This window comes from Schistocerca cancellata, unplaced genomic scaffold, assembly GCF_023864275.1.
Source record: "Schistocerca cancellata isolate TAMUIC-IGC-003103 unplaced genomic scaffold, iqSchCanc2.1 HiC_scaffold_1076, whole genome shotgun sequence".
Classification (NCBI taxonomy): domain Eukaryota; kingdom Metazoa; phylum Arthropoda; class Insecta; order Orthoptera; family Acrididae; genus Schistocerca; species Schistocerca cancellata.
Genome location: NW_026047075.1, coordinates 599491 through 616061, shown reverse-complemented (window position 1 = coordinate 616061; position 16571 = coordinate 599491). Strand labels below are relative to the sequence as shown.

Sequence of the window (16571 nt, the reverse complement as noted above, 5' to 3'; positions counted from 1 at the left end):
AGTGCTTTTTCTTATACATCATAGACACAGTTTTGAAACATTAGTACACCCTTCAGTAATTCAGATGATTTGTACTTAGTGGGACGTATATGCCCCAGAAAACTTCATATAATGTAAAAAACATTGGTGTGTGTTGTGCCAAAGACAACATATGTAGATATGTTGTGAACTTTTGTAGGATTTTTCATTGTCGGAGGAATAAATGTGTTTTGGTATTAATTCGTTGTACTCTTCCCATAATTTCCATCCTGATTAAACCATTTTAAAAATTTGACAGCAAAAAAATCCTAGCTTCACACGAAAACACCAACCTATGTCCCACTTCACTGATTTTCAAAATCGGCTAACATTTTTTGTGAGTGTGTATTATTTATCACAGAGGAAGACAATTTTTGACCTTTTATTTTTCAAATAAGGAAGGTGTACTTACATGAATAACGAACAATAACTTCACTTAACGAAGGTTTATTCAGCACTTGAACATACAAGAGCACAGAGCGAACTGCATCCGGCCACAAAACATACAGTATACAGGGTGATCAAAAAAGTCAGTATAAATTTGAAAACTTAATAAACCACGGAATAATGTAGACAGAGAGGTAAAAATTGACATACATGCTTGGAATGACATGGGGTTTTATTAGAACAGAAAAATACAAAAGTTCAAAAAATGTCCGACAGATGGCGCGTGAAAGATCTCTTGCGCGCGTCATTTGGTGATGATCGTGTGCTCAGCCGCCACTTTCGTCATGCTTGGCCTCCCAGGTCCCCATACTTGAGTCCGTGCGATTATTGGCTTTGGGGTTACCTGAAGTCGCAAGTGTATCGTGATTGACCGACATCTCTATGGATGCTGAAAGACAACATCCGACACCAATGCCTCACCATAACCCCGGACATGCTTTACAGTGCTGTTCACAACATTATTCCTCAACCCATGTCATTCCAAGCACGAGTGTCAATTTGTACTTCTCTGTCTACATTATTCCGTGGTTTATTCAGTTTTCAAATTTATACTGACTTTTTCATCACCAGCAACAGAACCCTCAGTACAATGATGCTTGATATTTTTGGATACTTCTAGAATGTACTCGAACTGAATATAGAAATTAAATTGTACAGTCCATGTCAGTTTTGAACTCACGACCCTCCAAGCAACAGTTTAGTATCATAACCACTACACCACGGTGCTACTCAGCTTCTTATGCGACAATATGCATAATAAATTTAACACCTCGTTGATTAAATCACTTGCCGAGCGACGTTACCAAATGCAGTAGAGGTCTACCTACCTAATTAAAAAAAGGAAGGAAGGAAGGTAGGTAGACCTCTACCTACCTACCTTCCTTTTTTTGTGTGTTTTTCTTTGCTCTTCGGAGCCGGTCATTAATTAGCGTGCGAGCTGAGAACCTTCTTTTAATTCGGCGCCTCTTGTTCTCTGTTGCAGAACTTCGACGAGGTGAAGCAGCTCGAAGACCTGAAGAATTCCTTCGGTGAGTAACTCTCCTCTTTGTCTAAGACTTGGCGCAACTTGCCAACTGTAATGAAACAGTGTTTAATTAATCGGCTATAGAAAATATGTACTTAAAAGAACTTCGCAGCGGGGTAGTACTGCACGGCTTATTTCAGAACATGTTAAATACCTAACTCCTTGTATACAGAACCGATTTCTTTCCGAGCGCTAGTTTTCCCCTACAAACTTTCACGGAAGTTATTTTGGTTGTTTCATTACTGAAACATCAAATTACTAGGAGCCAAAGAAACTGGCATAAGTGCCTCATATCATGAGGGGCCCCCCGACGCAGAAGTGCCGCAACACGACGTGGCATGGACTCGACTAATGTCTGAAGTAGTCCTGCACAGAATTTACACCTTGAATGCCGCAGGACTATCCGTAACAGTACGACACGGTGCAGACCTCTTCCGAACAGCACGTTGCAAGGCATCCCAGATCTGTTTAATAATGTTCATGTCTGGTGGCCTGGCGAAACATTTAAATTCAGGAGAGTGTTCCTAGAGCTTCTGGACATGTGGGGGTGTCGCATTGTCCAGCTGGAGCTGGGCATTCCGACGGAATGGATGGAGGTGAGCAGACAGGATGTTTAAGTACGTGTCACCTGTCAGAGTCCCATATCACTCCATGTGGTGTGTGTACTGTAAGACCTTCGGGACACACACCATCAGATTATTTGACTTGTCGCTCTAACGAAGTAAGCGAGTGTCAGCAATATGTCTCGTGGTCTTATTGTGACGTGTTTATCTTCTGCCGTTGGGTCAGACGATAGAAATGCCACTTGCACACTCAGAGTAGCAGATTGACGGTGACCAACTTTAAACACAGCTTGATTAATTTTCACACAAATTTATTAAAATAATAACAATCATAAACCTTACTTAACTTGATCCTGGATGCTATTTTCAATTGACAATCTGAAGTTCCTTTGGTCTTGGTACATTAATCTTATTCTCACATATCTCTGATACCTGACAAAGTGTCTATACATCTATCTTCATGGCTATGTACAGGAATATGATAACCTTATTAGGCGCAGACTGAAAATTGACTACAGACTAATGCAGACTGACTAATCAGAGGTCTGTACACTTGTTATAATACCTAGCGTGTTCAGGTACCACAATGCGAGTGTGAGCCGCGAGGAGAAAAGGTTCTACGTTAGCAGCGATCTCATTGGCTGTGTTACATATTAATACGCGGATCAGCGGAAGCAGAATTTGGTCCGTCTCCAAGGCAGCGCCATCTCGTAGTGCAGAGACGGACGAGCGCTGTGCCTGCGCTGTTGTGCTTAGCGGGGCACGCTCTAGTGGGAAAGTTGTGTACGTGCTGACTACGCGGAACTATGTACGCAACACTCCAACAGCACACGCCCCACATCACCTTGAACAGCCCCCTACTGATAAGCAGGGGCCATGGATTCCTGAGATTTTCTCCATACGCGTCCACGTCCATCCGCTCAATAAAATTTTAAAGGAGACTCGACCAACCAGGCAACATTTTTTCAGTAGTCAACAGTGCAATGACTGTATTGACGGTCCCAGGCGAGACATAGAGCTTTGTGTCGTGCAGTCATGAAGGGTACGCGAGTGGGACTTCGGCTCCAGAAGCCCGTACGACGATTTTTCGTTGAATGGTTCACACGCTGGTGACCCAGGATTGAAATGTGTAGCAATTTGTGGAAGGGTTGCACTTATGTCACAATGAACAATTCTCTTCAGTCGTCATTGATCCCATTCTTGCAGGATCTTTTTCGGGCCTCAGCGATGTCCGCGATTTGATATTTTCCCGGATTCCTGATATTCACGGTACACTCCTGAAATTGTCATATGGGAAAAATCCCCCCTTCCTCGGGGATACTGTGTCCCATTGCCCGAGCGCCGATTATAACGCCACGTTCAGACTCATTTACATCTTGATAACCTGCCATTGTAGCGGCAGTAACTGATCGAACAATTGCGCCAGACACTTTCTGCCTTGTTGCCGACTGCAGCGCCGTACTCTGCCTGTTTACATACTTCTGTATTTGAATACGCATGTCTGTATCAGCTTCTTTGGCGCTTCAATGTATTTATTGTGCTATTATGCTTCCTTCCGCTCTTTGTGCTAAATAGATGTACTTGGCACAACGCTCAAAAAGAAAGGTTCAAAACCAGATCTGTCGTTTTGTTAAGGAAATGTTTGACACCTATATTACTTAACGGCTAAAAGTCCCCCAACCCCCACCCTCACACACTTAAGATATTAATATGTATTGTCCAGTAACACTGTGTCAATATATTGTGGGGCAAAATAATAATAATATTTTGAGCGATATTTATGGCCGGAGACGTGTCAATAATCTTCTGTAGCAGTGAACACGTTGAAGCTCGGCGATGTGCGACTAGTACTTATTGTGACTGAGTTGCTTGCCCTGCAGGACTCGAACAGAAACCATGCGAAATGCAAGAAATAAGCCTCCAGTGAACATTTCAATGGACTAGGGGCTCATAGCTATAGCATAGGTTCGTTAACTGTGTTATTTATCGTGTGCATGTGCTATCTTCTGTGTATTTCTCTACTGCTGCACACGAAATGAAACAGTTACTGATGCAGTCTGCAGCGACGAATGAAAATTTTTACCAATGCTGAAGTTCGAACGCGGGTATCTTGCTTGCTAGGTAGATGCGCTAACCGCTACGCCACCCTGTAACAGTGGCTTTGCACTACTGGCCTTGGTAAAAATTTTCACTTGTCGCTTTAGTCTGCATAAATACATCATAGATGTTTGAGACTCAAAAAGGTCTCCGAAACCATATACTTTCATTTGATTAAAACAATTATTTACTGACTGAAAGCTTACATGGTCTGACATCTCTTGTAAGAAGAAAAGGATGTTTACTCGCTGGACAGCTGTCCTGACCTGATCTTATTTTCCAATTCTGAAAACTGCTTCAGATGAAATAACATTTCTGCTCACTGTCTCGACACCATAATCTTCAGTTTCTTCTGTTGTTGTGGACAACAAATTATTTGTAATTTCCTCAACAATCAGGAATTAATACCCATCCTGCACACTCCCTGATCTTTCATCACTTCCTTTTTTCAGTTCTTTGCGGAAATTCATGCACAGCGAATTGAATTTTTTTTCTCTGTGCAGGTTCTGGGAGTCATTGCACACCACCCTTACAGGTACTGGGAGTCATTGCACACCACCCTTACAGGGAACGCTACGAGGGGTGTTTGAAAAGTCTGGGCAAAAATAAAAACTACCTACGTGTTTGGGTAAACCTTTTTTATTTTTCGAAAGTCTCCTTTTAGACTTATACAATTCGTCCAACGCTGTTCTAATTTGTTGATCCCTTTCGACTAATAGGAATTGTCCAAGTCTGCAAAATAGCTATTAGTTGCTGCAATCACCTCCTCGTTTGAATAAAATCTTTGTCCCACCAGCCATTTCTTCAAATTGGGGGACAAATACAAGGTGCATTCAAGTTCTAAGGCCTCCGATTTTTTTTTCTCCGGACTGCAAAGAGATAGAAACATGCGCATTGTTTTAAAATGAGGCCGCGTTCATTGTCAATACATCCCAGAGATGGCAGCACCGTGCGGCAGATGGAATTTTACTGCCAGCGGCGAGAATGAGAACTGTTTTAAATACTTAAAATGGCGACGTTTTCCTTACTTGAACAGCGTGCAATCATTCGTTTTCAGAATTTGCGTGGTGTGAAACCAATTGAAATTCATCGACAGTTGAAGGAGACATTTGGTGACGGAGTTATGGATGTGTCGAAAGTGCGTTTGTGGGTGCGACAGTTTAATGACTGCAGCACATCATGTGTCAACAAACCGAAACAACCTCGGGCTCTCACAAGCCGGTCTGACGACATGATCAAGAAAGTGGAGAGAATTGTTTTGGGGGATCGCCGAATGACTGTTGAACAGATCGCCTCCAGAGTTGGCATTTCTGTGGGTTCTGTGCACACAATCCTGCATGACGACCTGAAAATGCGAAAAGTGTCATCCAGGTGGGTGCCACGAATGCTGACGGACGACCACACGGCTGCCCGTGTGGAATGTTGCCGAGCAATGTTGACGCGCAACGACAGCACGAATGGAACTTTCTTTTCGTCGGTTGTGACAATGGATGAGACGTGGATGCCATTTTTCAATCCAGAAACAAAGCGCCAGTCAGCTCAATGGAAGCACATAGATTCACCGCCACCAAAAAAATTTCGTGTAACCGCCAGTGCTGAAAAAATGATGGTGTCCATGTTCTGGGACAGCGAGGGCGTAATCCTTACCCATTGCGTTCCAAAGCGCACTGCGGTAACAGGTGCATGTTTTGAAGAACAAATTCCTTCCTGCACTGCAACAAAAACGTCCGGGAAGGGCTGCGCGTGTGCTGTTTCACCAAGACGACGCACCCGCACATCGTGCTAACGTTACGCAACAGTTTCTTCGTGATAACAACTTTGAAGTGATTCCTCATGCTCCCTACTCACCTGACCTGGTTCCTAGTGACTTTTGGCTTTTTCCAACAATGAAAGACACTCTCCGTGGCCGCACATTCACCAGCCGTGCTGCTATTGCCTCAGCGATTTTCCAGTGGTCAAAACAGACTCCTAAAGAAGCCTTCGCCGCTGCCATGGAATCATGGCGTTAGCGTTGTGAAAAATGTGTACGTCTGCAGGGCGGTTACGCGGAGAAGTAACGCCAGTTTTATCGATTTCGCGTGAGTAGTTAATTAGAAAAAAAATCGGAGGCCTTAGAACTTGAATGCACCTCGTAGTTTGTGTATATCAGATTTATTACGGCGATGGATGGAAGTAAATATATTAAGGATGGCTTGATGTTGGGCATCTTACTGTTTCTGAAGAAACTTACACTGATATTTGTACTTTTGAGGATACTGGCTGTTTTATTTTGAGAGTCTTCCTACAAAAGGCGTACGTGCATATTTCTGTACCTCAGTCGGTAAGAACGGAACCCTTTTAGAATCACTTTGTGGTCCGTTTCCACTTCTGTGGTAGCTGTTCGTTTTGTATTTCCTGTAAGAGTATTATAGTGTTTGTGAACATGGACGATCGTACACTTTTCCTCGTTTAAGATCTTTGTCCCGCCATCCATTTTTTTCAAATTTGGGAACAAATATTAATCCGAGGGATCCAAGTCTGGAGAACAGGGGTTAGGGAGGAGATGTGAAACGAGTTGGAATCCTATTTCCATTAATTTTGCGACCACAACTGCTGAGGTGTGTGCTTGCACATTGTCGGCGTTTTTCTTGCAACTCGGCTTTCAAACGATCCAATTACGATGGATAATATGCACCTGTAATAGTTTTACCCTTTTCCAGATAGTCGATGAGGATTATCCCTTGCGAATCCCAAAAGACAGTCGCCATAACCTTTCTGGCCAAAGGAATGGTCTTCGCCTTTTTTGGTACACATTCTCCCTTGGTGAACCATTGTTTAGATTGTTGCTTGGTCTCAGGAGTATAGTAATGTATCCATGTTTCATCCACAGTGACGAAACGACGCTTAAAGTCCTGCGGATTCTTCCTGAACAGCTGGAAATCATCCTTGCAACACTTCACAAGATTCCGTTTTTCGTCAAGCGTGAAACCCATCTTGCGGATAGCTTTGTCATGTCCAAATGTTTATGCAAAATTTTATGTACCCGTTCATTCGAGGTGCCCACAGCACTAGAAATCTTTCGCAACTTAACTCTTCTGTCATCCATCACCATATCATGGATTTTATCAATGATTTCTGGAGTCGTAACCTCCACAGGGCGTCCAGCATCACTTGTGCCCATATGGCCACTCTGGAACCACTTATAAACTGTTCTAATCGAAGGTGCATAGTCACCGTAATTTTTATCAAACTTCCCTTTAGTCTCCTGAGGCGTTTTGCCTTTCATAAAGTAATGTTTAATCACCACACGAAACGTTTTTTTCGTCCATCACTCGACTTCCTTGATCCACACGAATGCCAAACACAAAGAAATAGACCAATATGACTGCAACTTGGTGTGCGTACTTTTCAAAGATGCTACTAACTAAGCACGGCCTCGATACGCGGCGGTGGTGCCATCTCTCGGACTTGTCGAACGCCCCTCGTATATTGTGCAAGCGTCAATACTCAGTGAACTGTGCAACTCACGCCGCCCTTGTTTTCCAGGCAAGACGTTCTCGGTGCTGAAGTCACACTCCGCCACCTACTCCGACGTGAACGGGGAGCGGCGCGCCCACTCGCAGACCGACGAGGAGGGTGAGTTGGCCGTTGTTTCTCGCTCGCTATACCGAGCTGCGATCACCACACCCAATTCTGCACCAGCCTCGTCCAAGACCACCGCCGTTTATCATGTACATGCGGTGAAGTGGCGGTTTTATGCTAATTTTGAGATATCCGTGTAAATGTACACACATTAGTCTCTAGGAAGGTTCATACAACGTTGACTTGGTTTGTAATTGATAAGTATTACATAAAGAAACAGAAATACAAAACAACGAATCCAGAATGAAATTATCACTCCGATGTGGACTTACGCTGATAGGAAACTTGCTGGCAGATTAAAGCTATGAGGACGGGTCGTGAGTTGTGCTTGGGCAACGTAGCGTGACTGATGCGGGTATGTAAGTACCGACATATATAGGCAAGGTATTGGTGTCCTTCTGACGTGTGTGCGGCAACGTTAACGTGCTTTTATTCTTGCCTTAGCTGCCGTAGGACATGCACCGGATCATCCATCGGATAAATGAAGGATGTGCAGAGGGCAGTGTGTCTGTCGAAAATCACCACTGATTTAAGGCGCGTCCCCATATGGAAAATGTCGTATCGCACAAGTGGGAGACACCCGAGCACCCGGCTTATAGTCCTAATCTGCCCCCATGCAATTATCACGCCTTCGGCCCATTAACAAAAAAATAAAAGCTTTCAAGGGGCGACTATCCCTGCCGGCCGGGGACGTGCAGCAAGCAGTTTACGAACGTCTTCACGCACTAGGATACGGTGTCCCACGAAACGGATATCTCCAACGTGGTGCATCGGCGAGATGATTGCCTCAGTCCTCAGTCCTCAAGGCGATTTTACCCGATTGGCGTACCTTCTCTGGACTGTACGCCCAATGAATGGTAACTTTTTGACCGCCTCTTATATTTGAAAAAAGGAACTGGAAAGACAGTCTATCTTTCCTGACTTACACCCATTCTCCTACAAGTGCCTCAGTTATTGACTAAACCTTGTTGTTGTCTTCAGTCCTGAGACTCGTTTGATGCAACTCTCCATGCTACTCTATCCAGTGCAAGCTTCTTCATCTCCCAGTACCTAGTGCAACCTACATCCTTCTGAATCTGCTTAGTGTATTCATCTCTTGGTCTCCCTCTACGATTTTTATCCTCCACGCTGCAGTCCAATACTAAATTGGTGATCCCTTGATGCCTCAGAACATGTCCTACCAACCGATCCCTTCTTCTGGTCAAGTTGTGCCACAAGCTCCTCTTCTCCCCAATCCTATTCAATACCTCCTCATTAGTTCTGTGATCTACCCATCTAATCTTCAGCATTCTTCTGTAGCACCACATTTCGAAAGCTTCTATTCTCTTCTTGTCCAAACTATTTACCGTCCATGTTTCACTTCCATACATGGCTACACTCCACACAAATACTTTCAGAAAAGACTTCCTGACACTTAAATCTGTACTCGATGTTAACAAATTTCTCTTATTCAGAAACGCTTTCCTTGCCATTGCCAGTGTACATTTTATATCCTCTCTACTTCGACCATCATCAGTTATTTTGCTCCCCAAATAGCAAAACTCCTTTACTACTTTAAGTGTCTCATTTCCTAATCTAATTCCCTCAGCAGCGTCCGACTACATTCCATTATCCTTGTTTTGCTTTTGTTGATGTTCATCCTCCTTTCAAGACACTGTCCATTCCGTTCAACTGCTCTTCCAAGTCGTTTGCTGTCTCTGACTAAACCTTAGGATGAAAAAACTGAAGAGAAATTTTCGTCTGCGAGTTATGTGCACTTTTCGTGGGTGACAGTGCAAGGAAGAAGAACGGTGTTGGCAAACGAGCTCCTTAGCCTACACATACGATTAGTGCTTGTGCAAAACCAAAACTGGCACAAGGCAATAGGGGTCTCCAATATTTTTTGGATTCGTACTTATACCCTGTAAGAAACCTGTAGTAATTTCTTCAGTTACTCAAAAAAAAGAAAGAAAGAAAGAAAACAGCATGTAATACAGTAAATTGAAGCACAGAATTGATTATTGAGATTGGCAGTACCATAAATGAAGAAGTACTACCCGGAAGTTATAACTTGGCCTCTGACTAGCGGAGTAGGGCTCTTTTCTTTTTTTTGCGGGGGGGGGGGGGGGGGGGCGGAGCGGGATAAACTTTGCTTTGAGCTTCCAGCAGTTCCTGAAAACCGCCTCCCCTTTCCGAACTGGAGTGAGTGGTAACACGCGGTAAGGGCCAGCAACGGCAACACGACCCATTTTCGAAACTGTCACGCAACAAAACACATCCACTGCAAAGCTCAGCAACAAAGCAGCGTATACGGGCGCAGTTGTCAACGTGTATCGGCAAATCCCTACGACACGAAGTCTCCCGACAGTTACCGATCTGATACACGGAGTCCGCGTGCGAAGTTACAGTAGCCTGACTTTACTGGTACTTCCTCTTTCTCAGTTGCACTTATTTGGCTTTCAGCTACCTGACTAATTAGCCGATTATATTGTTATTAAATATGTTCTTAATTATATATTTGTATATTATGTTTGCAATGAATTTTTTGATACATTTCAGTCTTTGTTTATTACATATTGTCACTGAAAATAACGCAGACATATACAATTTTTTATGTTGATGATAACTGGCACTCTTATCGTGAGTTGATTATTGCAAATAAGTGACAAATAGGACTACATGTGGTACACATACAAATTATGTTGACACTCGGGACAGTAGCTAATGAAGCGACCGTGAAGGCATTTCCCATTCCCATTCACTCTCATCAGCTACTGTGCCGCATGTCAACTTAGTTTGCGCGTATAGTAAACGAATCGCCAAATGCAAAAATTAGTTCAGATAATTTTTCTCGGTATCGCTTGATTAGTGTGGAAAGTGTTTTTTAAGCTGTCAGACGGGCCTGTCACCGTTGTGGGCAGTGTAGGGGAATTCCGAGTCAGAGAATTGCGTTGTGGAGTTTGGCCTGCTAGCTGACGTAGCGGGAACAGCAGAGCAGTAATGGCGATGTAGGCCTACCTGAGAAAACTTAGCTTCTGTTGAGATGTTCAGGACAACACGTGTCTCCACTTTGCATTCTTATAACTGATATGTGTGTTGTCATGAAACTTTTTAAATGCCATGTTCTTGCAGGAATGAATAGTGACATCCTTAAAACGTTTCGTCCGCACATGTTTATTTTAAACATCATCAACATAAAGTCTATATGTCTGCGTTATTTTGAGTGACAATATGTAATTAACAAAGATTGAGAGTTATCGAAAATTCATGGAGAATTACTACCTGTTTTGTCACAGTGGTTACGAAGTGTGTCTAAGATAGACACGCGAAGATAGATCTTATTTATGTGATACTACTTTTCGTTAACTGGATTCTTTATGGTTCCAAAATGTCCTGTTTTGTATTCTTTGATACACTGATACAACCAAGGTACAAAACAGATCCCACCCTCCTCTACACCTTGCAACAGTAAAGCGTGCACATGTAGGTGTAAAGTATATTTCGTTCACAACATACTGAACGTATTCTGAGGCAGGAGCAAGCTTTGCCCAGCGCCTCCTGGCTCAGTGGTAGTATGAGGGGAACAAACCTCCCTTTCGTCGTACAGTGCTGACAGCACAGTAAGACAATCACTTCCACATGGGTATTGTACTGTAAGATCGAAGACCTTGTAAAAAATAACTAGACTCACTGATGGCGCTGCAGTCGCGGGACAATTTGAGCCTTCGGTTGGACGCCATTATAGTGGTTGTAGTCTGATGTGTTGTGTAGTATTGTTGTTTATGAAGACCCTGTTTCAACGTTGTATATTTGTTGGGGCGTACATACAGTATTTGTTACTCGTAATTCTACTGTGTGTACGTTCCAATCAAAAGAAGTACAACGGTGACGAGTTGTGCAGCGAATAATTGTACAAATAAATTCGAGAAAGGAACGAATATTACATTTCACAGATATGTGAATATTTTAAGTTGTTTTGTATGTCAGTGCACTTGCTTAATAAGTGTTTTGTAACACGGTATTAGCATAATGTCTGTGCATCTATTTGCAGGTTTCCTTTCTCAAAACCACAGCTGTTACAAAAATGGTTACACGCTGTTAGGAGGCAAGGAGGCAAGATTTCCGACCGACAGAAAACAATTTTATATGTTCTGATCATTTTGAAAAAAGTTGGCTGATCGGTAGTGTTTTCATGGTCTAGATTAGGTTGAAACTTGATAATTTGGTCGTGAGTTGCCAAAGCACTATGCCATATATAACGCACTTCGCGTCATAAAATCTAAAGCAAGGTAGAGTCAGAAAATATCTATTAATACAGTGGGCAAATCTTCGAGTATTTTGATGCATTTTGCGTACATCTATCGTAAATGAACTACGAAAACTGCTAGGGCTCCAATACATAACTTTTAGCTACGGCAGATTCCACGTAGTACGTAAGATAAATTCATAAACAGTGACTAGTTGCTGTTTGTTCATAAATTAAGAAGTATATTGTAGTAACGTATTTAAATGAGGCATTATGTTTGTGACCTAAATCAAGGGAAGGCATTTTATAACCAAAAGCGATATATAAATATTCGAACTCCGCGCGTCAGTTTACCACTCTAATGGCCGCCGCCCAGCTATTCAATTTGTCCACTCTTCACAGTCGACCACTCGTGCGGGCCTGTGTAAGATACCCATTGTTGGCAGCAAGCAGTAGCCTTCTACATCTACATGGATACTCTGCAAATCACGTTTTTCTGTGCGAACCCTGATTTCTCTTATTTTATCGTGATGATCACTTCTCCCTATGTTGATGGGTGCCAACAGTATGTTTTCGCAATCGGAGGAGAAAGTTGGTGATTGGAATATCGTGAGAAGATTCCGTCGCGACGAAAAACGCCTTTCTTTTAATGATGTCCAGCACAAATCCTGTATCATTTCTGTGACACTCTCTCCCATTTTTCGCGATAGTACAAATCGTGCTGCCTTTCTTTGAACTTGTTCGATGTACTCCATCAGTCCTCTCTGGTAAAGATCCCACACCGCGCAGTAGTATTCTAAGAGAGGACGGACAAGTGTAGTGTAGGTAGTCTCCTTAGTAGATCTGTCGTATTTTTCAAATGTCCTGCCAATAAAACGCAGTCTTCGGTTAGCCTTCCCCACAACATTTTCTATATGTTCCTTCCAATTTAAGTTGTTGATAATTGTAATACCTAGGTATTTAGTTGAATTTACGGCTTTTAGATTTGACTGATTTATCGTGTAACTGAAGTTTAACGAGTTCCTTTTAGCACTCATGTGGATGACCTCACACTTTTCGTTATTTAGGGTCAACTCCCACTTTTCGCACCATTCAGATATCTTTTCTAAATCGTTTTGATCTTCTGATCACTTTATTAGTCGATAAACGACAGCGTCATCTGCAAACAACAGAAGAGGGCTGCTCAGATTGTGTCCAAAATCGTTTATATAGATAAGGAACAGCAGAGGGCCTATAACACTACCTTGGGGACCGCCACAAATCACATCTGTTATACACGGTGACTTGCCGTGAATTACTACCTCTCTGACAGGAAATCGCAGATCCAGTCACATAACTGAGACGATATTCCATAAGCACGAAATTTTACTACGAACCGCTTCTTTGGTACAATGTCAAAAGCCTTCCAGAAATGCAGGAATCGGTCTGAAATCCCTTGTCAATGGCACTCAGCACTTCATGTGAATAACGAGCTAGTTGTGTTTCACAGGAATGATGTTTTGTAAACCCATGTTGACTGTGTGTCAATAGACCGTTTCCTTCGAGGTAATTGATCATGTTCGAACACAATATGCACTACTGGCCATTAAAACTGCTACACCAAGAAGAAATGCAGATGATAAACGGGTATTCATTGAACAAATATATTATACTACAACTGACATGTGATTGCATTTTCACGCAATTTGGGTGCATAGATCCTGAGAAATCAGTACCCAGAACAACCACCTCTGGCCGCAATAACGGCCTTGATACGCCTGGGCATTGAGTCAAACAGAGCTTGGATGGCGTGCACAGGTACAGCTGCCCATGCAGCTTCAACACGATACCATAGTTCCTCAAGAGCAGTGACTGGCGTATTCTGACTAGCCAGTTGTTCGGCCAACATTGACCAGACGTTTTCAAATGGTGAGAGATTTGGAGAATGTGCTGGTCAGAGCAGCAATCGAACATTTGCTGTATCCAGAAGAGACCGTACAGGACCTGCAAGATCCGGTCGTGCATTATCCTGCTGAAATGTAGGATTTCGCAGGGATCGAATGAAGAGTAGAGCCACAAGTCGCAACACATCTGAAATGTAACGTCCACTGTTCAAAGTGCCGTCAGTGCTAACAAGAGGTGACCGAGACGTATAACCAATGGCACCCCATGCCATCACGCCGGGTGATACGCCAGTATGGCGATGACGATTACACGCTTCCAATGTGCGTTCACCGCCAAACATGGATGCGACCATCACGATGCTGTAAACAGAACCTGGATTCATCCGAAAAAATGACGTTTTGTCATTCGTGCACTCAGGTTTGTCGTTGAGTACACCATCGCAGGCGCTCCTGTCTGTCATGCAGCGTCAGGGGTAACCGCAGCCACGGTCTCCGAGCTGATAGTCCATGCTGCTGCAAACGTCGTCGAACTGTTCGTGCAGATGGTTGTTGTCTTGCAGACGTTCCCATCTGTTGACTGAGAGATCAAGAGATCGCTGCACGATGTGTTACAGCCATGCGGATAAGATGCCTGTCATCTCGGCTGCTAGTGATACGAGGCCGTTGGGATCCAGCACGGCGTTCCGTATTACCCACCTGAACCCACCGTTCCATATTCTGCTAACAGTCATTGGATTTCGACCAACGCGAGCAGCAATGTCGCAATAGGCTACAATCCGACCTTTACCAAAGTCAGAAACGTGATGGTACGCATTTCTCCTCCTTACACTAGGCATCACATCAACGTTTCACCAGGCAACGCCGGTCAACTGCTGTTTGTGTATGAGAAATCGGTTGGAAACTTTCTTCATGTCAGCACGTTGTAGGTGTCGTCACCAGGGCCAAACTTACGTGAATGCTCTGAAAAGCTAATCGTTTGCATTTCAGAGCATCTTGTTCCTGTCGGTTAAATTTCGCGTCTGTAGCACGTCATCTTAGTGGTGTAGCAATTTCAATGGCCAGTAGTGTATGTTCTAAAATCCTGCTGCATATCGACGTTAATAATATGGGCCTGTAATTTAGTGGATTACTCCTACTACCTTTCTTGGATACCGGTGTGACCTGTGCAACTTTCCAGTCTTTGGGTACAGGTCTTTCCTACCGATCCAAAACTAGGGAGTATGGTTCAGGACGTTGTGAACAAACGGTACAGTAGATGAGCAGGTGAGTAGCCAATTCAACTAGGCTAATTGTCGTTCTGTGTCCAGCGCGTGAAGACGGGCGCGTGGTGGCGCACCTGAGCAAGACGTCGGAAGGGGAGGCGGCGGTGGGGGCGACACCCTCCACGCGGACGCGCGTCGAGCTGAGCCTGCCGCAGCTGGGCGTGCACGCAGTCGCCGGGGATTCCCCCCAGCAGCAGCCGCGCCAGCCGGGGAATAACCAGGAGGCGGCGCGGGCTGCGGCCGCCGCCATGCCGCCACAGCAGCGCCGAAGGGCGCCCCCAGAGACCGCGGTGAGTACCACTGTCCGCTGCCGGAGGTGGGTCAGCTCTAGTTAGCTAATCGGGTTAACTGGGGTTTCAAGTCAACCAGAGTTAGTAGCAGTCTAACTCAATTTGCGTTCACGCGGCGGGCGGGGGCCGCCACTGTGGATGAGGACCTCCCGAGAGGTTGGAGTTTACCGCCATCGCGCCGACCGAACCCGAGTTGGACCTAGTCGGATCTATGCTCACATAACGGGACATCACTCACTGTCATTTTTAAAACTGCAGTACCTTACGTTTGTTGTTGTGGTCTTCAGAGACTGGTTTGATGCAGCTCTCCATGCTACTCTATCCTGTGCAAGCTTCTTCATCTCCTAGTACCTACTGCAACCTACATCCTTCATGAATCTGCTTCGTGTATTCATCTCTTGGCCTCCCTCTTCGACTTTTACCCTCCGCGCTGCCCTCCAATACTAACTTGGTGATCCCTTGATGCCTCAGAACATGTCCTACCAACCGATCCTTTCTTCTAGCCAGGTTGTGCCACAAATATCTCTTCTCCATAATTCTATTCAATACCTCCTCAGTAGTTATGTGGTCTACCCATCTAATCTTCAGCATTCTTCTGTAGCACCACATTTTGAAAGCTTCTATTCTCTTCTCGTCGTTTCACTTCCATACATGGCTACACTCCATACAAATACTTTCAGAAACGACTTCCTGACACTTAAATCTATACTGGATGTTAAGAAATTTCTCTTCTTCAGAAACACACTCCTTGCCATTGCCGGTCTACATTTTATATCCACACTACTTCGACCATCATCAGTTATTTTGCTCCCCACATAGCCAAACTCCTTTATTACTTTAAGTGTCTCATTTCCTAATCTAATTGCTCAGTATCACCCGATTTAATTCGACTACATTCCATTATCCTCGTTTTGCTTTTGTTGATTTTCATCTTCTATGCTCCTTTCACGACACTGTCCATTCCGTTCAACTGCTCTTCCAAGTCCTTTGCTGTCTGTGACAGAATTACAATGTCATCGGCGAATGTCAAAGTTTTTATTTCTTTTCCATGGATTTTAATACCTACTCCGAATTTTTCTTTCGTTTCCTTTACTGCTTGCTCAATATACAGATTGAATAACATCGGGGAGAGGCTACAACC

General features: G+C 43.9%; 1 protein-coding gene across 1 annotated transcript in view; it reads left to right on the top strand.

Moving 5' to 3' along the window:
* Window positions 1-1447: 1447 nt before the first annotated feature.
* The window catches only part of LOC126151609 (uncharacterized), a gene marked incomplete at its 5' end in the record, with an annotated part of 71174 nt that continues 56050 nt past the window's right edge, over window positions 1448-16571 (top strand). Inside the window, 3 exons of the mRNA XM_049915954.1 lie at window positions 1448-1493; window positions 7675-7764; window positions 15186-15430. Coding sequence (XP_049771911.1) covers window positions 1448-1493; window positions 7675-7764; window positions 15186-15430 — 381 coding nt within the window. The remainder of the gene's footprint in view (window positions 1494-7674; window positions 7765-15185; window positions 15431-16571) is intronic.